Source organism: Carassius auratus, chromosome 32, assembly GCF_003368295.1.
Source record: "Carassius auratus strain Wakin chromosome 32, ASM336829v1, whole genome shotgun sequence".
NCBI classification, from domain to species: Eukaryota; Metazoa; Chordata; class Actinopteri; order Cypriniformes; family Cyprinidae; genus Carassius; species Carassius auratus.
The window spans coordinates 22,726,642-22,752,948 of NC_039274.1; the positions used below are offsets into that span (position 1 = coordinate 22,726,642).

Sequence of the window (26,307 nt, forward strand, 5' to 3'; positions counted from 1 at the left end):
ACAAAGTCATCAAGGGGAATAAATCTTTGCTCAGAGCAATGAAGAAAAATCCTAATTTCACTGGCAAAGACTTGCAAAATGACCTAATGAATGGAAAAAAAAAACATTTCAAATGCAGAGTGTAAGAAGAACAATAGAAAAGAATAGCCTTCCTCTTGGTGCATCTTGTCGAATCTTGACCAAGAAGAACATCAAAGGCTGATTTAAACATGCTATTATTTATTTGGATAGACCTGTGGAGTTCTGGAAGAATGTTTTATGGAGCTTGTTATATTGAATGTTTTATGGACCCACAGATCCGCAGTATGTCTGGTCCAAAAATGCAAGGCTAATGAGCAGAAGAGCACCACGGTCCAGCATGGAGGTGGACCTGTCTTGTTATGGGGCTATTTTCTGTGGCAAGAAGTGGAAATCTTGACTTTATGAAGACATCATGAATTATTTGAAGTAGGCAGCAGGCTATTTTGGCAAAGACTCTGATACCTTCAGAAATTAAACTTGATGATCAGTGGACTTTCCAGCAGGACAATCATCACAAAGTGATTGGCCTGTGTTCAGCCTGCAGATATAAATCTCACTGAAAATATTTGGTGGGATTTGAAGAAAGCAGTGGCAACATGAAAACCAAAGATTATCAGTGATCTTCAGAAGCGTGTATGTACTTAAATGCAACATTTCACTGGAAAATAAAAACAATTCTATACAAAATTTTATTCATTTTTTACATGAATGTTTAGAGCTAATTTTATTAATTTTTTTCATTAGTACATTGGTACATATATTGCTGTGTTGTTAAAAAGAGATGCTTAATGATACAAATTAAATTTAGTCAATGACAGTATTTTCATATTAAAATTTTTACCATTAAAAATTAAAATGGAAAATATAAAAATGCATTTATAAAATGAATAAAAACACAGGAAGTTGCCCAATACTTTCCTTCAGGTTTGCAGATAAATTCATAAATAATAACGATGGTCAGCAAAAGGCTTTAATTTTATTTATTTATTTAATTATAAGTAACTGTTTGACTGGTATTATTGTGCCACCTCCTGTGTTTTTATTCATTTTATAAATCATGTTTTATATGTTCCATTTTCATTTTAATGGGCTAACATAAAAAAAAAAGAATTGTTGGAAATATTATTTTTATATTGTTTTTACACTGAAATTTTTTATTTTTTAAACAAGAATTCACAGACAGTTTTGCGACAGGTAGGATTCAGTGTAAGACATTTTGCATTTCTTTTGGCGTTTATTACTCCTGAACAGCAGGGGGAAGAATAGACCTCTTCATTGGAAATCTAACATTAAAACCAGAGAAGAAAAATGCCGATTCAAAACATACCACAGGTTTATTTGGCGATGTAAGGGACCTTCATATAGCCTGCGGAAATATATATTATATATGTCATTTGATCCGTTGCACTGTTTCTGGTAGTTTCTGTCTCTTCAGAGAGGTGAGTGTTTTAAATATTTAACAAATCTCCTTCCTATAACTGTTATAGATCAGACTGTTTTCACTACATGGACTGGAGAAACTAAAACTCTGTTTGAATTTGATGGACAAAAGCTTTCTTGAGATTAGAAAGTAAAACTTCACGTCGGATTAAGTGTATTTTGTGATCCTTTTAACGGTCATCTGAATCTTTATAAAGCCTATAACAGCTTTGATATTGTGGACCATGACATTTTAAATAGGCTTAAATTGGTAGCACTATCAGAGAATGCTATTTTATGGTTCATTGCTTATGTAGAGATGGAAGGTGTTCAGTTCAGTCAAATCCATTGGAGGTTGTTAAGGGAGTTCCACAAGGATCTGTCTTGGGGTCGTTATTATTCAGTAGACATTATATATATATATATATGATGTAAGGTTCCATTTTTATGCAGATGACACTATCATTTATTGCTCACCCCCCTCTAATCAACAATCTGTGGCTTATTTACAGTCTGCTTTAGATATTATATATATCCCAGATAGATTATTTGCTTTGAAGCGTGTTTTAAATGTAAAATAAATAAAAATATATTTTCAAATTGTAAAACTACTTTGGACTTCTCAGGGGAGCCAAATTACAACAATGTCAGAGTACAAATACTTGGGTATTATTATTAGCATGCTACATTTTGGTACATATATGAAGTATTCATATAAAGAATGAAAAAATAAAGAAAAAGTTAGAATCTGAGTTTTTCATTCAATGTGAGGAAGAACTGAGTGTCCGCTACTTATTTGCTGGTTCTCGATTATATGGATGTAGTTTATCAGCATGCCCCCTCTTACCTTCTCACCTCCTTGGCTTGGATGCTTTGTACCATGGTTCTCTGAGATTTGTGAACTATACAGAAGAGTTGCATGGCCACCTTTGAGTTTTTGGAGAAAAGTGCATTGGTATCTTTTAATAAATAAAGCCATACTTAGTAATTTGCTATTTTATCTTTGTTTTATTTAAACTTCATCTGACAATTACTCATTATGTTCTCAATCAAATTATAGTCTTTGTGTGCTCCTTGTCAGAACTGAGCTTGGTAAAAACTTTATTTATTTATTTATTTTTTTTAACATATGCAGCCAATTCAGATTGGAATCTTCTCCAAAAGAGTGTCTTAGGACTATTTTAAGTTTTACTACATCATGGTTTTTGCATTGTATGTTCTAACTATGTTTATTTGTTTATGCAGACTTGGCTGCCTGTCTTGGTCAGGACAATCCTGTAAAATACATTTCAATCACAGTGAGTCTTTTTTTCCTTGATTAAAGCCTACTGTATCATATTTGATACATGAATTAAAAAAAAATTGCTGAAAAAAACAATCTTCTACATGCTTTCTGTTGTTTGATTGATCCTTCATACTTTTTTAGTAAGAAAAAGGCCTTCGAGTATCATTCTAAATCTGTCCAACTTCAGGTCATGGTTCATGTGTCTCTTTGCTGTAAAATCTTTAGATATTCGATAAAGTGAACATTATTTAACAATTGAACATTTGAACAATTGAACATTTTTTATTATTAATATTTTAATGAGAACATTTAATGGACTGTATTAATTTGCATTTTTTTAAAAAAATCATTAGGCTTTTGAGGACTGTTTTTAGGTTGTTGATTTGTTAATTTCTCTCTCCTCATCTTATCACTTTGGATTATATGTTAACAATTAAAACTACAGACCTTTGATCATAAAACTAAGAATTTAAATATCATTATCTTTCTAAGACATTATTAGGAGATATATGGGTCATATTTACATGCATTTAATTTAAGTAGACTCTTTGGTCATATAAATAACATCGGCACTAATTTACATATTTTTGCTCAGTTTGGGCCTCGGAATAGAAATGTGTGTCTTTTCCATATTCTGTATCATACTTTATTAGCCATAAAAGCCTTATGTATTAAACATATTACAAAACATAAAACACATTTGGAGTTTGAGAGTTTCTTTTAGATTTTGCTTAACTGTTCCATTTAAAAAATAAATAAAAAATCAGACAATTTTTTTCTGAACTATATCAAATTTGTTTTTTGTGGACAAATCTGATGGAATACAGAAATATTTTAGAACCATGTTCCATCAACAATATATGTACATTCTGAGCCCACAGTTCCGTCATTTGTATTAAACGTGATCATGGAGTTATGTTGTGTTCCTAAGACTTTGATTTCTCCTAGGTTATAATGCTGCTGGCTCAGATAAATCAGTCCGCAGATTTCCAGCACGAGGGAGATGCTCAGGAAGTCACTTTCTGTTTAAGCGAGACCGTGGGGATTGCAGGTCAGAGCTGCACACTTTCTAAACAGTTTCTTTTCAAAGCTGTCATTTAATCAAAGGGAAGAATGTGCATACACTGCCATTCAAAAGTTTGAAGTCACTAAGATATTTTTGTAAAGAATTTAATACTTTATTCAGAAAGGATGCATTAAATTGACAGTGTGACAGTATTTACTTTTACATTAACTTAATATATATATATTTAATTATAATTAATAATAAATTCTTTTTGAGCACCAGATAAGAATATTAGAATGATTTCTGAATGACCATGTGAAAGTGAAGACTGATTCAAATTCAGCTTTGCCATCACAGGAGTAAATTACAGTATAACATATATTAAAATAGAAAAGAGATATTTGTAACTATAACAATTTTGGGGTATTATTACTGTATTTTTATCAAGTTAACACAGACATGTGAATGGTGCTGATCTATGGCTCTCTCTGATTCAGATGGTGATCAGAGCATGGACACCGTCAGTCTGCAGGCTGTGACTTTAGCAGATGGCTCCACTGCATATATACCTCACAACACTCAAGGTGTGTCTGTTACTACAGTCTGAACACAAACATGCTCAGCTGAGACACTTTAGAGACTCAGCATCACCTTCTAAAGGAAATAAATAAACTTATTGAATAGCAAATTTGTTGGTTATCTTATTCATATTCATATTTGAGCTTTCTGGAATTTCTGTCAAACATTTTCATTGACAATAACAGTGATGTGTTCTCTAGGATCCTAACCCATCAACTAGTTTAGGTCCAGGATCTCAGAATTTATTGTTTAATAGTAAAATTTTTGTATTTATTAATTTAATATATTTAACGAAGCCTGGTTCCACCATGTAATAATAATTAAAATAAAAAAGGTAAATGCGACTTTGTATCTCTCAGTTCAGATTTCCTTCAGATTTGTGAGTTAGAAAATTGCAATCCGGAGAACAAAAGTCAGAACTGTGAGATATAAACTTGCAATTGTATGAAAAACATCAGAATTGTGAAAAAAGTTTTTTATGCTGGAAACAAAAAAAAAGTAAGATGTAAACTCAGAATTTTTTTTTTTTTTTATCATTCAGTTGTTTATTTATTTGTTTATTTATTTTTTTATGTTGCAAGAAACTAATTGAACTATGATCCCAGAATTGTGGGATTCTGGGTAAAATAATTTTTAATAAATGTTTATATATATATATATATATAATTCTATTAATGGGCTTTCATATCTATTAGCCAAACATAACAAGACAGCTTAGATACTTAGAACATTTATTGAAAATTATAATAAAGCATCTACAATCTTTAACTCCTGTTATTCTTTATTGATTAAAAAAAAAGAATCAGATCAAAGTTGCATGTGTTTTTGTTTCTCCATTAAATAATACAATGGAATTATTTTCTTGAACTGGGTTGATATGGTATTATGAATGAGGAATTAACTGAGAGCTGGTTGTTTTCTCCAGACAGCAATATAGTAGAAGGACAGGTGATCCAGTTAGAAGATGGGTCTTCTGCTTATGTGCAACACATCGATCTTCAAAAAGCAGGTGTTTTTACACTTTATGTAGCAAATCTAGCGTCATCTACTTTTTTAGATTTTTAATTATGAACAGGCTTATGATGTTGATTTTTTTAAATTGTTTTATATTCACACCAGATGAGTCTAATAACTGGGCTGGCTCATCTGTGTGTGATGTTGTTGATAATGAGAACTTAAGACTGGAGGAAGCTCAGACGGTGCAGTTAGAGGATGGATCTACTGCTTACATCCACCACACTGGGAAAGGTTTTTCCTTTCTTCTGTTTTCAGTATGCAGCATGATATTACATGGGATTTGGACGAACATGTTTCTTGATTGGTTTATGGCCTGTCTTTTTATCAATATTGCATTGGCAGATACATATGAACCCAGTACCCTGCAGGCGGTGCAGTTAGAGGATGGCTCCACCGCTTACATTCATCACGCTGTTCAGGTGTCACAACCAAACACCATTCTGGCCATCCAGACGAATGGCACGGTAGCAGATATACACACAGAAGCAGCCATTGACCAAGAAACAATCAATGCTTTGGAGCAGTACACAACCAAGGTACAGCCAACATGACTAGGGCCAGTGCAAAGATATTCACAAAATATATGTAAAGTGTAGTTATAATTATTAATTTCCCCCAGATTGAAGAAATCGACTCTTACGCCGACTCTGAGCTGATCACCAGTGATCCTCACGGTGTTATGGAGATGCAGGTGAGAATATCAATCCCATGCAGCATATAAATGCCATTAGCCAAACTCAGAGTTGCTCAAAATGTTTATCCTCCCTCTCTCTAGATCGTTCTTCAGGGTCAAGGAATTCGCAGTAATGCGCAGCAGCCGGGAGAGAAATGTTTTCGGTGTAATTATGACGGATGTGGAAAGCTTTACACCACTGCAAATCATCTTAAGGTTATTTTGGCTTGTACATTTGTGCTTGTTAATAAAAGCATGATGGCATTACGAATGCAATGCGTTATGTTTACTGTGAGATGTTCGTTTTCTTTTCTTCAGGTACATGAAAGAACACACACTGGTGACAAGCCGTACTGTTGTGACTTACCCGGCTGTGGCAAAAAGTTTGCAACAGGTAACAAAAACACGTGCATTGCATTGATTTAAAGTGACAGTACAGACATTTCTAATGTTACAAAAGATTTTTATTTCAAGGACATGCTGTTCTTTTGAAATTTCCTGGAGATTCCTGGAAAAAAATGTATCACAGTTTCCACAAAAATATAAACTGTTTTCAACATAAATAATAATAAATGTTTCTTGAGCAGCAAATCAGTATTAGAAGGATTTTTTTTAGAATCGTGTGACACTGAAGACTGCTGAAAATCCAGCTTTGCCATCACAGAAATAAATTACATTTTGAAATGTATTACAATAGAAACCAGTTGTAATAATTTAATGTACTGTATTTGTGATCAAATAAATGCATTACATTTCGAATAGTAGTGTATTTCTGATATATCTGCTTTAATTTTCTTCTAGGTTACGGTTTGAAAAGTCACATCAGGACGCACACTGGAGAAAAGCCTTACCGCTGTCAGGAGATGGACTGTAAGAAATCTTTCAAGACCTCAGGGGACCTTCAAAAGCACACTAGAATTCACACGGGTACATTTCTTCAAATTGATTAAAATCCTCCACCTATTTCTTGAACAATCATGCAAATATGAATCCCACAGTACTGTGTTAATCATGGTTTTGAAAAGTAAACAAAAGCTGCATGCATAAGAATCTGAAAAGTTTCATTTGAAACTGCCCTATTACCGATATACTGTACGTCAGAGGATTCCTAGCACTGCTATATTGGTCCTCTGTTCTTTTAAGGAGAGAAACCATTTCTATGTCCATTCCCGGGCTGTGGACGATCCTTCACTACCTCAAACATCTGCAAGGTGCACGTTCGCACGCACACGGGAGAGAAACCGTATCACTGTCCAGAGCCAGGTTGCAATCGGGCGTTTGCCAGCGCAACTAATTACAAGAACCACATACGAATCCATACAGGTGTGCTGCTCTTTAGCCTTAAAGGGATAGTTCACCCAGAAGCTACAGTTGTTTACAATTAAACTCCTATGGATTTGAAAAGACGTGGGGAAGTCAATAATGACTGAATATCTATTTTGGCTGAACTACTTAATCCTAATTCTTTCATTATAATTTTTTTATGTGCAACCTTGAATGTGAAATATCTAAACCAGTGTCTATATTGCATGCAGGAGAGAGGCCGTATGTTTGCACAGTTCCCGGTTGTGACAAGCGATTCACGGAGTACTCCAGTCTATACAAACATAATGTAGTACACACTCCCTGCAAACCATACAAGTGCAACCACTGTGGGAAGACGTACAAGCAGATTTCCACACTGGTCGTTCACAAACGTACTGCACACAATGACTCGGAGCCTATAGAGGAGGAGTCAGAGGGCTATTTTGAACCCCCTTCAGGTTGGTTTTGAAAAATAGCTACATCATAGATACAAGATTAGGTTTTGGTGATAATTTATGTGTTTTGTATTCAGAGGCTATAGATGACCCCTCCCTGACTGTAAGCCCTGTGAAATGTGAAGACATCTCTGATGTCACGGAACAACAGCATGTGACGCTCATCGCGCAAGATGACGCATCACAGGTTTGTATCAGGGTTATTATACACTGAAGAAAATCAAATAAAATCAGATCTGAAATTTCAAGTACATTTCACAATTACTAAGAAATAAGATTGAGAAGTAACACATTGAATAAAACGAGGAATTTTGAAGTAGAAAGACTAAAATAGAATTTTCCAATAAACTTTGTTTTATTTTATTTATTTATTTGTACAATGTAGTATTTTCTTGTAAAACATGTTCCAGTTGTCTTTGCTTTAGTTACACAGTGTAGTAATTAAAACTAAAAGCATAAAAAAAACATTAAAATATATGTTAACTGAAATGGAATAAAATAAGTGACCCTGGAGCACAAAACCAGTCTTAAGTCTCTGGTGTATATTTGTAGCAGTAGCCAAAAAAAACATTTTAGGGGTCAAAATTATCAATTTTTCTTTTATGCCCACAATTATTAGGATATTAAGTAAAGATCATGTTCCATGAAGATATTTAGTAAATTTCCTACCATAAATATATCAAAACGTATATTTTGAGTAGTAATATGCATTGCTAAGAATTCATTTGGACAACTTTAAAAGCAATTTTCTCAGTATTTACGTTTTTTTGTACCCTGAGAGTCCAGATTTTCAAATAGTTGCATCTCGGCCAAATATTGGCCACACATCAACGGAAAGCTTATTTATTCAGCTTTCAGATGATGTATAAATCTCAATTTAGAGATTTTTGTGGTCAAGGGTCTAATATATATATTTTCCCCCAGCTATTTGAATCATAAAAAAAAACATATATATATATATATATAAATTTAATGAAAATTTAAGTGAGAGCAGAATATATAAAATAAAAACTAATTCAAAATTTGAACAAGAGCGTTGTTAGATGTGAATTTACAATTGCATGTGCATTTATTAAAAGGTTTTATAAATATGCTTCAAGGGTTTGACAGACTCCAGTTGATTCATCAGACCAAGCTCTATGCTTTAAGTTTATATATGTGCTGCCATTAGACTTCTACAGCAAGTCTGGAAGCTTATCCTAATAGTCGTGCTGAATGGGAAGTTCTGTGATTTCTGACACAGGCTATTGGAAATGTAATCACAATGTTAACACAAGATGGCAGTGTGATCACCATCCCACCCGCTGAGTCTCTGCTGTCGTCCACGGGGGCTCATTCAGTGACCGTGGTCTCAGAGGACAGGACTGAAGGACAGGTGTGTAGGCTGAATTTGAGAGCCAGACAAGTGTGTATTTATGTTTATGTTTGACTGTAGCGTCACCGTCACTGATTTTCTGAAAACTCTTTCAGCCATTATTTAAAAAACATTTTCTCTCAGCCTCTGTCGGACGACTTCTGTTGTCTTATTAAGCCTTTCGTGAGCAACTGCCTTTTTCAAGTCAAGTAAAAGCTTAGAAGAAGAAAAAGGGCTTATGTCATAGAATAAAACATGAAAATATTGTGAGATTTTACTGAGCACAGATAACCTTATTTCAGGCATTTAACCACAAACATTCAGTAAAATCTGTTGACGTCAGGATGATGGAAATGGAAGTTGTAAAATGCTAGCACTTTTCTGGGTTTTGGCCTCCTAAAAAAAAAAATCATACATCAGTCTATAAACTGGTTATGAACTGCATTTATGTTTTTTTCTTCTGTTTTCTCCAGATGACTTCTATGATGCCAGAATTTTCATCTTCCAGGAGCACACAGGATGAGTTATCAGGGCATCGGATTACACTTCTGGCTACTTCTAATGGCACACAGATTGCTTTTCAGGTATTGTTCCGCACTATTTTTATTTTTATTTTTTATTTTGGTGACTTTTTTGGTTCATTTTGTTCATTGTGCCATTTCAGGGAGTGGAAATGTCGCCACAAAAACAGATTGGTTTGTAAAACTCTATGTTGCAAACTTTAAAATTTCACATACTTTTTTTAAATCCAGGGTTTAATTGATCCTGTTAAGCACTTGTCGTCACAGTTGTAAACACTACGTTATTCCTCTTTCGTGAAGGGTTTTGGCATCACAGCATCTTTGTTTCCAGGCGTAATGTTAAAGAACGCGACACACACAGCTTCCGGAAATCCTGTAGAATTCAACCTCCTGAAACTCCTGAAGTGTTTTCATGTTTGTTTGCTGTATGCATCAGACGTTTAACCTGTGGGCATGATGTCAGAGGCTGAGACTTCCAAAGGTTTCTCTTCCATCATTGCAGTTTTCGGCCTTTCTAAGCAGTGGTTACATTCAGCACCAAAATGGAAGGCCCGCCTCTCCATTCATTCGATTGGACAATGAAAAAAAAAAACTTTTGCACTCATAGTTGCTTTTTTTCCAACTTTTGCGCGCTCAAATTTGTTATTTCAAATGTATACGTGTGGCAGGCGTGCTAATAATGGAAGTGTCACGTCCACATCCACACTGTATAGAAATAAAAGTATTTCACCGCACCGTGGGTCATGTGACAAGAACCAAAAGGGCGACATGTGAACGGCCTCTTAGGCTGGAATACACCAGATTTTTGCCTTGTTTTCCAACTAGAGGTGTCAAAGATAGTTGGTGAAATTTGGAGCTGATCTGCAGATTCGGGGCAGTTAGTTTGTTTGTAAATTAGTGTTGTAGTAATTAAACATTTACTTCGTTCACACCCAAGCTCTTTCTATGTTGTTGTAGATGGTTAGACTTTTATACTGCCTCAGAAGCCAGTCTTAAAATCATTTTCAGGAGGTACCTTTGTGTGCAAAGTCATTGTCTGATGCGACAGCCAACAACTGATGGGATACACTCAACAACTTTTAAAATCAGAAAAAGTTTTTTCAATATCTGAGCAAATGTTATGCAGTTTATTCCAGGCTTTAGTCACTCATTGACCTGTCCAGCTGGGTGTATGTGTATAGTATTGAACAGGTGTTGTGTTTCCTCTTGCAGCTCAATGAACAGACTTCACTGGAGGAGGCTCTGAGAATAGCTTCATCATTACAAGGAAGTGAAACAACACAAATGAGCAATTAACTTCCTTCGGCCGTCACATGGGAATCAGTTTGCAGTGTGACTAGTGACTACTGTACATGAACAAATGATGAACTTTTACCCTTTCGCCACAGTTGTACAGAAATCAAGCTGTGCACTATGATAGCATTTCTAACGGATTTTGTCAGATATCTGTTTGCATTTTTTTTTTTTAATAAAAAGAGATGAGAGGGATGTTAAGTGTGTTGTGATGATTTCCCAGTGTTTTCGCTTGCCTTGAAGCACAAGAAGCTCAGGTACAAAATAAAAAAAATATTTCCTTTAGTTCAATTTTAAATATAAATTGCATTTTCACTCATGTTCTAAGATGCTTGGATATGTATAGGCTACATAAAGATAAATATTGAACTGTCATTTTCATATTGGTTAGTTGTAAAAGATCAAATGACAAAGAAAAAAGATTGTATTCAATAAAAAGCCTTCAAAAAAAATTTATATAGCTTTATTTCTAATACTATTTACTTCATGCAGGTAAATGGTCTGCATGGTTGAAATGATATTACAGTCAGTACTGCAATACTCAAGAATGTGAAAAGGAAGTCACTGGAATGCCATCTCTGGAACTTGTTTGTAAGATGATTTAAGGCCAAACGACTGGCAAAAGATTCTTAGTACTTGATATCATTTTTTTTTTTTAACGTTTGAACTTCCTTCTTGTAATTCTATGACTTCATACCAGTGGTGGGGCATTTACCAGACCTGTTTTTCAGGGCTAGGGGAATCTACCAAAGTAGAAGCAGTGTTTCCCCAACACGCACTGTAGTCGGTGTGCTATTTTCTTTGAATGCAGTGGAGAAAATATGGGAAATCTTTAATCTTTAAAAAAAAAATGTTTTCAATGTATGTTACATTTACACATGGCTTGATAGATGCCGCCTGACATGTACTTCTACATTCATTTCTATTTATAGATTAAGCCTATTCATGTTTTAATAATGACTTAGATTTATGATGTTTGCTGCATGTAGCCCAAGATTTATGTTTTACTTTCAAAAAGTATTTGGACTCATTTAACGAATTAGTGAAAGAAAAATAGTGGAAAACTGTCAAATAGTCTATATTTTAATATTTTGTCTTGTATGTAAAAGGACATGCACTTATTTGTTTGCTGTAAGATGCTATTCTAGTGTTTGTTGTTGTTGTGAGATTATCCAGTGCTGCATTGCCTAAAATACATATATATATATATATATATATATATATATATATATATATATATATATATATAATTATTTATTTATTTATTTTTTTGACGCTAGGCAAACAATCAGTAGTGAACACAAAAGTTAGGAAAAGGTAAAGGTGTGCAGAGGAGCGGGTTTTATATGAAAGGTACCGTGCAACGACTATGCAGTGTCTATGCAATGACTGTAATCATGTATTGTGCATTTACATATAAATATATCACAAAGGATTTAAATAATAATAATAATAATTTAACTAACTTTTATTCACTATAGTCAAAAGCAGCGAACGCTGAAATTGAATGCACGAGTTAAGGGAACATACTCGTTTCATGATATCACGGTTTTATATGTGTGAGATTTGTGTCCAGCTGTGTGTCACGTGACTTTTGTTCCTGTTGCGCGCACTGACTGCGGGAGGAAGATCAGATGAAGATCAGTTTAACAGGCGCTCTGACATCTTTCACTGATCTTATCATGATATCCCGGGACGAAATACTCAAACCCATCTGGTACGCCTTCACTGCTCTGGATGTAGACCGGAACGGGAAAGTATCCAAATCCCAGTTAAAGGTAAGCGAACTACTCGACTATCAACTAACTTTATAGAAATCACAGATCTGAAGTTTCCGTCAATTCGTTCTCAAGATGCAAAGTCGTTTGTCCACTTAAAAAACAATCTAGATTTACCTATGAAATTGATTTACTCGTAAGAGTTTTTTTTTTCATCTTTTAGACATATTCGCACAGACTAGACATTATAACCTAAAGTGAAAATCAATTTTCAGTTCTGCATCTCTTTCTGCAGTCAATATTATTCTATTTCGATTCCGTGCTAAGTCCTAACAGTTGCATGAACATTAGGGCTATTTCTTTTTTCCGCTGATATTTGCAGAAGATGATATGAAAGCAATGCACGGACTACTTGTTAACAAAGTAATTGAATAACGCTTGATCAGTCTTGCGAGGCTTTCTCAGGGGTGTATGCAGATGTGTGCGCACTGAAGAGGAGAAACTGAAGGAATATTTGATTTTAGATTATCTCATTATGCAAAGTTGGATATTTCTTTTCAACTTCAAAGATCCCTTATCTTTAGTATTTTTCCATATCCCACATTAATAAGAAAATCTAAATGATGACTAAATAAATATTTTTTCATTACTATATTCCCTTGGACTAAAGTTTCAGTGTTGATTTATTTTTTATCTTTTGCTAAAATTATTTTTGTACAGATAGTAAAAGTGTATAGATATTTGAAGCATATATATTCAGTCAAGTGTGTCAAGTGCCACGCTTGATCTGTTTTTGCATCGAGATTGCACCCAGGTGACGAGTTGTTGTCTGTCTCTCTGTAGGTGCTGTCTCACAACCTGTGCACCGTCCTGAGAGTCCCTCATAACTCTTCAGCCCTTGAGGAGCACTTTAAAGATGATAATGAAGGACCAGTGTCAACACAAGGATACATGCCCTACCTGAACATGTGCATACTTAATAAGGTAATTAATACACGGGGCCCTATTTTAACGATCTGAAACGCAAGTGTCAAAGCGCGAAGCGCAAGTAAGTTTGTGGGCGGGTCTCGGCGCTGTTGCTATTTTCCCGGCGGGATAAATGGCTCTTGCGCCCGGCGCAAATCTAAAATGGGTTGGTCTGAAGTAGCTTCATTATTCATAGGTGTGGTTTGGGCGTAACGTGAAATAAACCAATCAGAGCGTCATCCAACATTCCCTTTAAAAGCAGGTGCGCAAGTTCCGTTATGGATTGCTATTATTATGGCGTATTTACCAGGCGCACGCCAGGAGCGGTTCACAGCCGAGGATACTGATGTTCTTGTAAGAGCAGTGAAAGACAGAGAAGTTGTGTTGTATGGGGATGGGAGAAACCCACCCAAAATTGCGTCGGTTAAACAGGCGTGGGAGGAAATAGCCACAATTGTTTCATCGATTTTTTTTCCTGGTTTTTGACGGACAAACCAATTTGTCAGATGTCCTTATATACATATATGACCTCAAACAGGTCTGATCCTTAATTACTACAATTAGCCTGAATAATTTGTAAGCTAGATTTATGCCTATTTTTTCACATCTTCGTGGCACACCACAATGATTTCCGTCATCTCATGTGTTAATATTTTTTTAGTGTAACAATTTATCATTTGCAAAAATAACTGTTGCATCTGTGTAGATTACACGAGCAAAGTATATGCGCGTTGTGCACGCTATACACTATGGTCAAGCATGCGCCCTTAAAATAGCATAATGAACAACGCGCCACTGACTTTAGACTAGGTTTTTTCTGGTCAGTGGCGCAATTGTTTAATGGAACAGCAAAATAGCACCAGGGATTGTTTGCGCCGGAACACGCCTCCTTTTTTGCGCTGAACCGCCCAGGGAGCGCAAGTTCATTCACTAGTTAAGCGACGTGCTTCTGTGGAGGGAAAAGCGCGCTTTGCGCGGGTGCAAAATAGGAATGACACATGCGTCGGTGTACAAAGTCAATTGCGCTGGGTGCAAGATAGGGCCCACGGTCTCTTATCAAAGTGAAGCCTTATTGCTGTATTTCACTTCAGCAGTGCTATGATGACTGTAACCAGAAGACAATAATAGCCTGACGTTCTATCCCACTATAAAGCCCTATCAGAAATGTCACAGAATGAAATACAGTATACTTCTCACCATCAGCATAGATGTTTATCATTTCCTCTGGAAGAAGGTTACACTTTATATCTGGTGACTCACATAGACATATTCTGACAATAAGCAGGGTCCAAAATCTTGGATTCAGCACATTGGAAAATTTAGCACAAAGCATATTGGGAAAACTGTCCAAAACTTGCCATTTCCTTCTATATTTGAATGCATTGCAGAAAATACAGGAAATCTTTTATTTATTTTTTAATTTCAGTGCTTACTATATTTACACATGGCTTGATAGATGCCATCTGACATGTATTTCTACATTCATTTCTATTTATAGATTAAACCTGTTAATGTTTTAACAAAGACTTGCAGGTTCTTGATGTTTGCTGCATGTGAGCAAATATTTATGTTGTACATGCAGACAATTCATGTCAGTTTTAACAAAGCTCTTGTTGGTTGGTTGAACATTGTTTTAAATATTGCATTTAAATTAGCATATGTTGATATATCCTGTGGTGTGACATATTGCACTTTATTAAACAGCTTTTTATTAATTATTATCTGGCTGTGTATACCACTTTTTATGAGTTTATAGTAAATGGAATATTTACATTTAAAAAAAGTTATGGTCTCAAATAAGGAACTAGTGAAAACTAAATAGGGGAAAAAACTGTCAAATAGCTTTTAATCTGTGTAAGATATGTAAAAGAACATGAAAAGATGTTGATCATTTCCTCTGGAATAAAATGCTAAAATGACTGTAGGGCAGTTAATGTCCATGGTCCGTCACACATGCAGACTTGTTCCTCATATTAATATTTAGGTAGCACTTTATTTTACAGTCCTGTTCCTCATGTGCATACTATGTACTTATTATAGTAATTACAATAACTATGTAATAACTAGGTACTAACCCTGAACCTAACCCTAAACCTAACCCTAACCCATTGTAGTTACCTTGTGTTACCAGAACTTTTTTAGATAAATACACTGTAGGTACACTATAAGTACATGTTAGTACACGTACTGTAAAATAAAGTGCAACCAATATTTATCTATCTCCTATTGAAAATGGAAGTAAACATCTAAAAAGATTTAAGTGAGTTCGTAAAATTTCATACCTTTTTAGGTGACAAATGCAGTTTAGCTTATACCTGCTGAGAAGAAACTCCACAAGTTCGACATCTTGACTGAAGCCTCAAATCTGAATATCTATGCATGAGAATATATATATATATATATATATATATATATATATATATATATATATATATATGTGTGTGTGTGTGTGTGTGTGTGTGTGTGTGTGTGTGTGTGTGTGTGTGTTCTCATGCATAGATATTCAGATTTGGGATTCTGCAGGCATTTCTTGTCTTGTCTGTAAATTGCATTTATTTACTGCAATGTTGCTTATTTTTCTCATTTGACAGTCAAAAAAACTATTTTAGGAATGTTTTTCACAGAACATTCAGCAAACAACCAAACTTCATAGTGTGACATGTTGTGTATTGAGAAATGCTGTTGCCATCCTGTCAGCTCAAACCTGTTTGACCATTCTTCTCTTCCTAGAATTGCTCCGTACTGCATGTTTTTGGTTGTTTGCCTCATGCTCTGGAAACCCTAGAGACTGTCATGTGTTTCTGACATTAGATCAAAATTCTTCCCCATTCTGATTTTTGCTTTGAACAAGACCTGAACTTCTTCTCCATGTCTGCATGCTTTTTATGCATTAATATAGATATATTAATTTTCATTGCCCACTATGGCTTTCTGGAATATTTGTTTCTGAATCTTCAATCGTGGCGTTCTTTGGTCAAACACAATATAGCGACTCTTAAACGATAAAGTTACTTGTGTTCACAGATTTCCTTACTTGTCGCCTGATATGAAATCTCTGGAATCGAAAGCCTTGCAGTTAGGCAACACAAGACACACTTTATGCCTATGCATATGAATTCTGCAAAAAGATTTACAATTGTAGCCCTAAATTAGGTTCATTTTGAGTGTTTTAATTGCAGATCCAAGCCAACTTTGACTTCTACGAGCTGAATAAAATGTGCTGGACTTTATCTGCACCAAAGCACATCAGTTGCAAACATCTGCTCATCTCTGGGGTTGATGCATTTAAGGTCTGGTGCATCTTCAACTATCTGTCTGAAGATAAATATCCACTGCAAATTGTCATAGAGGAGGTTGGTTTTAGTACTTTTACCATTTTTTATAACTTTTATCTTATTACATGACATCAAATGGAAATGACGCTGTATTCTGTATTGTAACAGCTCGAGTATTTCCTGCACAAGCTGTTTGCCGCAATGAGTTGCAGTTGGAACGAGGACAGGTTTGAAGACTACAAAATGCAGCTCAGTGCAAAGAAAAAACATCTGAATGCTTGGGAACTGATTGAGCTTATTGGCATGGGCCATTTCACCAAGGGCATAAACCCTCAGACTCTCTCCACGGGCATCAATGAGGTCTTTCAGGAGCTTGTGATGGATGTTATTAAGCAGGTGGGAGTCTGTGTCAGTGTATTTTAATACGGACAATCCAGGTGTGTCTGTACATGACAGACAAGTGTCTAAAAATGGTCAGTTAAATGAGTTGCACAAAGACCACTGACAAGCCAATGTAAATGTACACGACAATACTGGAGAAATAAACCGATATCCCTTACAAATGAGTAACTTGCCGCTTTTTTTTTATTAAAAAAGGGCTATATGATGAAAAAAGGTCATAAGAGGAAGAACTGGACAGATCGGTGGTTTGAGCTCCATCTCAATTCCATGTCCTATTATGTGAGTGAAGACCTCATAGAGCTGAAGGGATGCATTTCGCTTGATCGCAACTGCTGTGTTGAGGTAAAACCAGACCATTTGTTCCAGTATTTCTACTAATCAATCATTTACACACATTCATCTAATGGAAGCCTATTTCTGACACAGCTTATTATCTTACAATTCAGACTTTTTTCCTCAGAATTGCCCAAAAAATCTATATATATTCTCTGGCAAAATTAAGCTTTCGTATCACGTCGATCCAACCCATTATGATTTCTTATGAAAGCAGATGTTTAACAGAATGTTCAAGCTGCCCTTTTCCATACAATAAAAGTCAATGAATGTTGGGGATGTCAAATGAAAAAAGCACCTAAATGTAAGAAAAAAAACAGCCCATATGACTTGTGCTCTAAATTGCAAGTCATATAATAGTGTTGTGAGCGGAAAAGGCCAAAACTGAAATGGGATAGTTCACCCAAAAATGGAAATTCTGTCTTTTGCTGTCTTGTGTCATCTATCATTCACTCACTCTCATGTTGTTACAAACTTGTATGAGGGTGAGCAAATGATGACAGAATTTTCCTTTTTGGGTGAACTATCCATTTAAGTTTTTATCCACCAAAAATCATTACTTACAGTCAGGGCTTGACATTAACTTTTTTGCTCACTAGCCAATGTGGCTAGTGGTTTTCCAGAGTTACTAGCCACACAACATGTTTACTAGCCACATTTTTGTTGTTGTGAAATTACCTGATAAAAGTTGACTATGGCGTGCTAATATTCACTTTTCAACCCTTTTAAATGTAAAACCACTGTACACACCAAAATCAAGACTACATAAATGTATAACAATACAGGTCATTATCATTAGCTCTGATAACATTGTGTGTAAAGCTTTTTTTAAAAAAATAAAATCATGTATTAGATAAAGACATAAACAATGAGATTCTTAGTGCATAATAAAAGTGGTGCATGGATGTAGAAGATTAATAATAATAAAAAAAAACTAAACTGAAGAAAAAAAAAAAAAAACTTTAGCATGCACTGTCTGTTTAAATATCAGAATCAGACTCAGAATTAATTTATTGAACCACACTGGAATATTCTTTGTTACAAGTTGTAATGGAAATTACATAAAGAACATATTTCAGTTTGTGTAATTTTTGTGCTCAGGCCCTAATAATGACATATGGTGAGGTGGCAACCCTATACGGACACCTTGGCAATTGAATCGCCATTGGCTAGTAAATATTTTAGTTTTCTCGCCAGACTGATATATATATATATATATATGTGTGTGTGTGTGTGTGTGTGTGTGTGTGTGTGTGTGTGTGTGTGTGTGTATATATAATATTTGTAAAATAGCGCAGATTTTTTAAAAATATACTTTTAACATCAGTCAGTCAAGCTTTATAATAATCAAGTTGTGGAAATTGCAGTAATTTGCAAAGGACAATTTCTCACTTTGAGCACACGAATGCATGTGTCGTTTATTTGTAAAAGCAAAAAAACTGAATACTCGAACAATTGCGCTGACCGGCGTCTCACGTCATCATGCATTCCGAACATTTAAAGGGACCACTGAACAGTAATGCAAAACACAGTGTACAGAAGTACACTTAACAATGGTGAATTATGTCTGTCACATTCACTACAAAGTATTATTTAATATATCTTAAGTAATTAGAAGTAAATTTGATAACCATGTTTGAATGCATATTAGTTATTTTTAACTGAACAGTTTAATTTGAGAGGTGGTTGTTTTTTCTGTCATTCAATATTTCTGACAAAAAAACAAAAAAAAATTGGGAATAAACCAACAAAAATACTGATAGGATAATATTGATACGGATTCTAATAATAAGAACTATAAAACACACTAAGGTTTATTAAGGATTAATGAGCTGCTGGATTCAAGTATATTAAGAATATTGATTTGCCGAAATCAAAACAGGGACGAGAATATGAGCGTCAGCCAATGGGATTGCCGTTTGCACATTAACTCCACCCACTACCGGAAAACCCGGCTGTTCTTAAAAGCTGGAGACTTCCATAGGACCGCCGTTATTTTGACAGGAAAATACAACAAAGAATATTGTTTAAATGTAGCGAGTCAATTCACTCTCTCTCTCTCTCTCTCTCTCTCTCTCTTTCTCTCTCTGTGTGTGTTCACACTTAATACAGGTGTGCTGCGTATCCACTGAGATGAATGGAGAAATATCACAGATCGCTTGACGGACAGTGAAACTCTGAAGCTCTCAGTCACAGTGAAAATATATCTATGCTTAGCCTCCAACTCACACACTGGCAATTATTCAACCCGCCAAAAGTGGCTAGTTGGAGTCACTGTGTTACCCGCCACGAGCAAAATCCACCCGCATTTGGCGGGTTGGAGGGTGTTAATGTCAAGCCCTGCTTACAGTACATTTATTCAAACCTAGTTAGCACCTCAAGATGCATGTTCGACGACATCATAAATTATTTCATATTTCATGTCTAATCACAGTTTGTTACATTTAAATATTTTGAAATGAATAGAAATGAGAGCTACGTTGGGAAAACATATAGGCTTGGAACAACATAATAGATTTTTGGGTGAACTGTCCCTTTAAATATCTAAATTGCTCTGTCTTTGCAGTCCTTACCAGACAAGGATGGAAAGAAAAACCTCTTTGTTATAAAATGTGCTGAGAAAAGTTTTGAGATCAGTGCATCGGATAAAAAGACAAAACAAGAGTGGATTCATGGTATTAAATATCTATACACAAAGTTTACATTTATGGCTGTGAAATATTTGTATATCCACAACCCCATGTGCTTACTTTTTACAGCCATCCAGGACTGCATCGTTCGCATAAGGCAGGGCCTTTCCTCCCCACACCGAGAATCCAGACAGAAACGCAGGGAGCTGAGAAAGAGGATGAAAGCTGAACAGGAGGCCATGGAGAACAGAATGAGACAGCTGCAGTTGGCCAACGATAGCAAGCAGGCCCAGCTGGAGGCCATGACCAAGGTAACGTGGCCTTCCTTGAGTTATACATATATAAGTTGCCTTCTAAAATGTTGTATTTCAAGCTACAAATGTACCACAGCGACTAAAGACTGCTTTTGTGCTCCAGGGTCACATACTGTATGTATTTCTTGTGTAAAACTTTAGAAATGAGCACCAGACTGAATGCCTTTAAAGATGTCATGAAATGCATTTTCAGATCTTGATGTCATGTTTCTGTAGGTTAGCTTATGAAGTAAATATATTTCATTTTTTTTTGTCAAAGTTTTGCATCCTCATTTTCAGTCTCTGTCACAAATGCTTCATTTACCTCTTTCAGAAATCTGAGTAGATGCCCACTGCTGTGACTGTTGAACTTAATCACACTGTATCCATGCCCCATGTATGTTTTAAAGCTAGCTGTAATAGAGCCGGATATGTTTGAGTCTGAGCACTGCTATAGCTTTCAATACAAGATATTTAGAAAAAATGGAAGCATGTTGAGAATAATTAGGAAAAGTGTCTGTTGTGAAGTGACACAAATGGAAACATTCTTGTGCAAGGCAAGGCAAGGCAAGGCAATTTGTATCTAAAGCATTCAATATACACACATCTGTTACGCAGCACGGGACGTCAAACCATTCAACTTAAAAAAAAAAAAAAAAAAAAAAAGATGGGTGGAAACAAAACTAATTTTAAACTGGGGATTTTTCTTTGATTTATTAAAGTCGCAGTACCCTTCTATTAAAACATCTTTTTCATCTTGTTCTCTTTTACTTTCCACGTTCCCCTTTTGGTTGATTTTCACATTGTTTATAGCACACTATTAGTAATGTGTTAAAAAAGTTTCACATCCCTGTCTATATTTTTGTTCAACCGTTAATTTGTTATCATTTTACATTCTTGACTCTTGAAATCCAGTTTGAAAGTGAAAAGAAAGCTACAGAAACTACTGAAGCTCTTCACTGAGATATTTCTAGAAAAAAAAAAATCTGTTAAAATGTGGTCAGACTGCTGTCAGAGCCATAGCGTTGTGGCTCTTCTCAGGTGTACTGTCACATTTTTTTTTAATAAATAGAAAGATCAAAAACTGAACTTAACAAACAGATTTGCTTATACAAATTCTTCATGTTAAGGAACCTGCAAAAGTGCACTCCTGAGCAATGAAGCCACACTATCTGTGTATGGGCGGTTTTGACAGTCACCAGTTCCTGTTTGATATTTTCAGTCTCAAGGGATTGTTCTTTCGTGAAGCTGTACTTTATAGTTTATCTAAACATCGCCTGTGTCAAAGCCACTAATCTTGGAAATGCTTGCACTGTACAAACAATGATAATGAAAAAATGCGTACTAGACAACTTAGCAACAATACTTTCCAGATAACATAAGCTGCACATTTCTGCCTTTAAATAATCCAGAATGCCTTGCCCTCATGTGCTTCTACTGTAAGTGCATTATTGTAAATGTGCATTTGTTTAATTGAAGAATTGAAGAATTGAAGAATTGAAATGCTTTTGTTGAAATCGATAGCGTGACTCTGAATCTGGAACATTCTTTTACATAAACAGTGCAGGACATCTAATTGTTATTTCATGTTTTTTTTCTGATTCAGTCTGGCTCACAGAAAACTGTCATTTTGTCTGTATATGGCAGAAACTGCAGGACGCATCAGTCAGAGGCGATTTGGAGGAACAGAGAAGACTTCAGACCCAAATAGAGCTACTGGACCAATACAGACGAGACCTGGAGCAGGAGAAAATGGTATGAAAACATTAACTTTGTCACATAAACAAAGAAAGAAAAATGTTTCATTTCTGCAGTACGGCTGTAAATGTGTGAAATCAAGCACAACACTAGTCCGCAGTTACGCTTATGTGATGCATATATGCAGTATGTGTGAAACAGGCCTGATTTAATGTAAAACTGCTTCTCAGGCTCGAATGCAGATGGAAGAGCAGGTGGCTGAAAAGGCCAGTGAAGTGGAGCAGTACTGGCAGCGTATGCAGGAACTGGAAGAAATGTACCGTCAACTGAAAAAGGCACTAGACGACGAGAGACAGGCCAGAGAGGATGAAGAAGCCCTGCGCAAACTGCAGGCGAGGTGACGGTGCACAGCCACACAACATTCAGTATACACATCCAGCAGGCAATGTTTTGGGCCACCGCATTATGCAGAACATGTGTGTGCTTTATCTGCAGACTGCTAGAACAGGAGGAAAGCAAGAGGCTTGAGTTAGAGCAGATTCACCTGCAGCAGCAAGAACTCTTAACCCTGTCCCAGAAGGAAAAACAAGAGCTGGAAAGGGAGCGGGCCGAGAAGGAACGAGCCCTGCAGGCTGCACAGGAGCAGCTGGGGCTCCTCAGAAGACAGAGAGAAGGGGCGCAAGAGGAATACAAGGTAACGGTTTCATACTGAAAATAGAGCTGGTTATAGGTTTCGGCCCGAACCCGACAAGTAGATTTTGATTGACAGCTTTTAAAAAGTCTGCACCCGTTTACAGCCCGACATTTATTCAAATGTGTGCACACACAAAGCTCTTTTTCCTTTTGTCAAGAATGAGTCATGTATAATGTTTTAACATGGGCATGGTCGCATTAGAGTTAGTGAAGGGAGACGTGAAAGACTGGACATCACATTGGTTTCATATGGATTACTTTATTACTTATATTTGTTGTTGATAAGACTTGCTTAGTTTAAAAGTAGACATGTCAAGATTTCTATAGAAATATCTCTCACATCTCTTTGTGGAGTATTTGTTGAGTTTCAGTTTATTTTAATGATTCATTTCTAAATGAAGATCACGCAGACCAAGGCTGCAGACAGCGCACTCTGTTAAGTATAAACAGAGCACAGAGTATACATGCACAAAGTTCATAAGTTAAAAATAAGTTTCTTATTATGTCTGTATACAAATAAAAGCTGAATACAAAACTGAAAGTGCAATTTAAGTTCTTTTCGGCGATATTTCACAAGACGCCTATATGCATAGACTGAACAAAAAATATTTGTTATTTTTCAAAATGTGCAGAAAATAGTACAAACTCTGCTAAAGTGATTGTTTTGAACAAGTATTAAATTAAACATTTAAAAAAAAAAAAAAAAAAACTTATTTTAGCTTGAAATGTTAGTCCAGTCACACGATCCATCAGAAATAATTCTGATATTCTGATTTGCTGCTAAAAAACACTTATTATGATAATGTTGAAAACAGCGGAGTAGAATTTTTTCAGGTTTCTTTGATGAATAGAAAACTCAGAAGAGCAGCATTTATCTGAAAAAGAAATCTTTTGTAAAATTATGTCTTTATCATCAATCCTTTCTAGATAAAAGTATTAATTTCTATAATTTATTTTCCAAAAACACAAAAGACAAAAAACAGACTCTTAGGCTTTTGAATGGTATAATGTTGCGAAAGCTTTTTGTTTCACATAAATGCTGAATTTTTGATCCTTCTATTCATCAAAGAATACTGAAAAATGTACTCATCTGTTTCTTTATGTAAATATTAAGTGTAAGTGAAATGTTAAGTACAGTAAGGACTTTCATGATGTTATGTGCTGGGGGTGTGAATTTCAAAGGTGCTTGGTTTAATAAAATGATGCTTTAAAAAGTCCTTGAATCTGGTGTTCATGAAAGAGTAGGAACCCTGAATTTGGCTTCTTTTACTTACTAGCACAACTGTCCATCTCATTAGAGAGAACAGCCATTGAAAGTGATGTTAGTTGTTGTTTCCTCTTTTATATGCTATAAATGTTAGCCTGAATGCCCTGTACGTCACTTTGGATAAAAGCATCTGCTAAATGCATACATTTAATTATAATTTTTTTAAATTTAATAACTACTTCAGTTTTAAACTTAAAGATAATGTATGGTTCAACCAGAAATGATAACCGCTGAAAAGTTACTCAGCTTCAGGTCATCCAAGATGTAGATGAGTATATTTTTCTTTATGCATATTTCTCTCCTGATTCAGAGGAGAAGACTTTTTCACTGGAGAAAACAATATTATGGAAAGGGGACTTGTATTTTAGCCAGAATCCAAGATTTGAAGTTAAAAACATCTTAATGAAGTTGTTAGTCACAAACATGCAGCTTCTCACTTCACTTATTACTTGTGTAATATTGTGATGTTTTTATCAGCTGTTTGGACTCTCATTCTGACGGCACCCATTCACTGTAGAGTACTCATTGGTAAGCAAGAGATGTAATGCTAAATTTCTCCAAATCTATTCTGATGAAGAAACAAACTCATCTACTTCTTTGATGACCTGAGGCTGAATACATTTTTAGCAAATTTTACCTTTAAGGTAAATGACTTACCAGAATTTCAATGACTTTTATTGTTTTTCAGGTTGTTACAATGAAACTGGAACGGGCAGCTCACAAAACAAAGAACTGGAAGCACAAAGTCTCTAATCATGAGGGCCTACTTCAAATCATTCAACCAGGTGACCGAGTGTAAACTTTCTCAAATACCATTTATCAGATACCGTTCCCAAAAGCCCCAGATTCATGTTTTTTTTTTATTTATTTCTCAGGAAACAAGGGTCCCACTAGAATGACCAACTGGGGACAAGCAGCGTTCACTGACACAGAGCTGAAAGAGATGGAGAGGATTTGGCAGGAGAACAAGAATAGATCACATGATGAACAATAACATCTAAAACGTCCATTTCTTTTATCCGCGTGTATTTATTTTGTATTTGCCTGGTAGTTGTCATCTTGACTACATCATGTGCTCTTTTAATGGAACGTTATCAGTTAAATGATGTGCAGTTCATTGTGTTGTTTTGTTTGAAAATTGATATAAAAAGTGACATCCACACCTTTTTATACTTATGCATTGTTTTTGAAAACACATTTAGGAAATTAACATTACTATCATTTAACTTCAGTTATTTCAAGTGTGAAAAATAACTGCTGACAGGCGGTTGTGCTATCAATGCACCTGATTCCTACTGTGTCCAGTAGATGTCCTTGTTGATGCACAGATAAACACAGAGGCCTGATTCAAAGCCTAGAGCCTAGAGTCACCAATAGATGAAAGATACTGTGTTGCTCTCATTGGAGCATATACAATCCATTTAACTCAACATTTGCCTTTTCACTTCAGCTTGTTTTAAAATATTTGAAAGAATAAATCATGTAGTTCATGATGGATTGATGTGGTTCATTTTGTCTTGAATCTCTTTGTCAACTAGGAATTATAAATTAATTTTAATATATTTCACTTTTACATATATGCATTTGACAGATGCTTTAGTTCAAAGAAACAGACAATGCATTCAAGGTATACATTTAATCAGTTCATGCATTTTCTGGGAATTTCATTACTCTGCTTTTCTGTATTCTGAGCTTCAGACAGACTGTCAGTCAGTGCATTGTAGATTGTAACTTGCAGAAAGAGTTACTGTGTGCAAAACCCAAACCCTAAGGAAATAAAATAACATTTCTGTCTCATACACTTGTCTTGTACACACACATATTAAATAGATTTCCTGTTATCTCTCAGTTCTTCCAAAACTCAGTCTTACTGAAGCAACCTGAAGCACTCATAGACCGTCTAAAGAACACTAAAGATTTTGTTGATTCATATTTATATTGTGAGGAAAAAAACTTTGATTTCAAACTCTGAATTAAACTAATTTTAACTAAAAAAAGGCAAGTAAACAGTCAGTTATTAAATAAGAATGGATAAATGACAAGCAATGGCACAGACAAATACAATAACACGATACAAACAAAATGAACAAGTTTTTCAGATAGG

At 35.3% G+C, this 26,307-nt stretch overlaps 2 protein-coding genes across 2 annotated transcripts; both read left to right on the top strand.

Annotated features, from left to right (window-relative positions):
- The first annotated feature begins 1,330 nt into the window (after positions 1 to 1,330).
- On the top strand, positions 1,331 to 11,123 carry LOC113051851 (zinc finger protein 143-like). Its single transcript, XM_026215993.1, has 17 exons — positions 1,331 to 1,460; positions 2,686 to 2,738; positions 3,674 to 3,776; positions 4,229 to 4,315; positions 5,236 to 5,319; positions 5,430 to 5,558; positions 5,670 to 5,863; positions 5,947 to 6,018; positions 6,103 to 6,216; positions 6,319 to 6,394; positions 6,802 to 6,927; positions 7,144 to 7,323; positions 7,536 to 7,763; positions 7,838 to 7,947; positions 9,004 to 9,135; positions 9,588 to 9,698; positions 10,848 to 11,123. Exons 3-17 carry the CDS (start codon positions 3,680 to 3,682, stop codon positions 10,929 to 10,931), a joined length of 1,824 nt encoding a protein of 607 aa, XP_026071778.1. The 5' UTR covers positions 1,331 to 1,460; positions 2,686 to 2,738; positions 3,674 to 3,679; the 3' UTR covers positions 10,932 to 11,123.
- Positions 11,124 to 12,528: 1,405 nt separating this feature from the next.
- Positions 12,529 to 26,000, top strand: LOC113051852 (switch-associated protein 70-like). The gene is made up of 12 exons (XM_026215994.1): positions 12,529 to 12,706; positions 13,490 to 13,630; positions 16,792 to 16,965; positions 17,056 to 17,283; positions 17,485 to 17,631; positions 20,189 to 20,297; positions 20,382 to 20,563; positions 22,193 to 22,300; positions 22,474 to 22,640; positions 22,739 to 22,937; positions 24,892 to 24,988; positions 25,079 to 26,000. The coding sequence occupies exons 1-12, from the start codon at positions 12,563 to 12,565 to the stop codon at positions 25,195 to 25,197; spliced, it is 1,815 nt and encodes a 604-aa protein (XP_026071779.1). The 5' UTR covers positions 12,529 to 12,562; the 3' UTR covers positions 25,198 to 26,000.
- Positions 26,001 to 26,307: the final 307 nt, after the last annotated feature.